The following is a 627-nucleotide window of genomic DNA, read 5'->3' on the forward strand; positions in this document are numbered from 1 at the left end:
GTATTTGTGTGTGTGAGTGAGTTTGTGTGTTAATTGTCGTGAGCGTTGCTTTGTATCTTCCTTTTCTCTGCTGATGCATGGTTGTTCGTGCCTGTGTTGAGTGTATTTGATTGCCAATCACGCGCTGTGTAGCGATGGTGTGCTCGTCGGCTGCAGAGTGATTTGTGTTCCTTGTATGTATATTTATCACCGTATGTATTGTGTTGTTTGTACGTTGGTTGTGTGTTCATTGATTGTACATTACTCACCGTATGTCTTGTGTTGTTTTTACGTTGGTTGCCGTATGTAGTACGAGTGACTGGGTACTGTTTGACGCTTCTATTTGTAACAGTCACGTGCTAACATGCGTACCTCACCTCCTTTCGCACTTACGCTACGCATGGCCACTGTAGCTACTGAGATGCAGAAGACGTTCCGCGTAGGAACACTGACAGGCAACTTCCGACTACAGCAACAGCTGCACATCTGTCAAATGGCCAATATAAGACCCATCATCAGACAGTACGAAGCACTGCTGAAGTGTGGTACGTGCGCATGCGGTGGGTGTTGATGAATAGATAGATATAATATATATAAATATAATATATATATGTATATATATATATTCATACATACGCATTATATATA

The 627-nt window shown here is 41.9% G+C and overlaps 1 protein-coding gene across 1 annotated transcript; it reads left to right on the plus strand.

The window, feature by feature from the left end:
• Positions 1–343: 343 nt before the first annotated feature.
• On the plus strand, positions 344–550 carry SARC_11378 (hypothetical protein; the record flags this gene model as incomplete). Its single annotated transcript, XM_014294539.1, has 1 exon — positions 344–550. The coding sequence occupies one exon, from the start codon at positions 344–346 to the stop codon at positions 548–550; it is 207 nt and encodes a 68-aa protein (XP_014150014.1).
• Between the last annotated feature and the right edge of the window lie 77 nt (positions 551–627).

The sequence above is a fragment of the Sphaeroforma arctica genome, assembly GCF_001186125.1.
Source record: "Sphaeroforma arctica JP610 unplaced genomic scaffold supercont1.1657, whole genome shotgun sequence".
Lineage (NCBI taxonomy): Eukaryota > Ichthyosporea > Ichthyophonida > Sphaeroforma > Sphaeroforma arctica.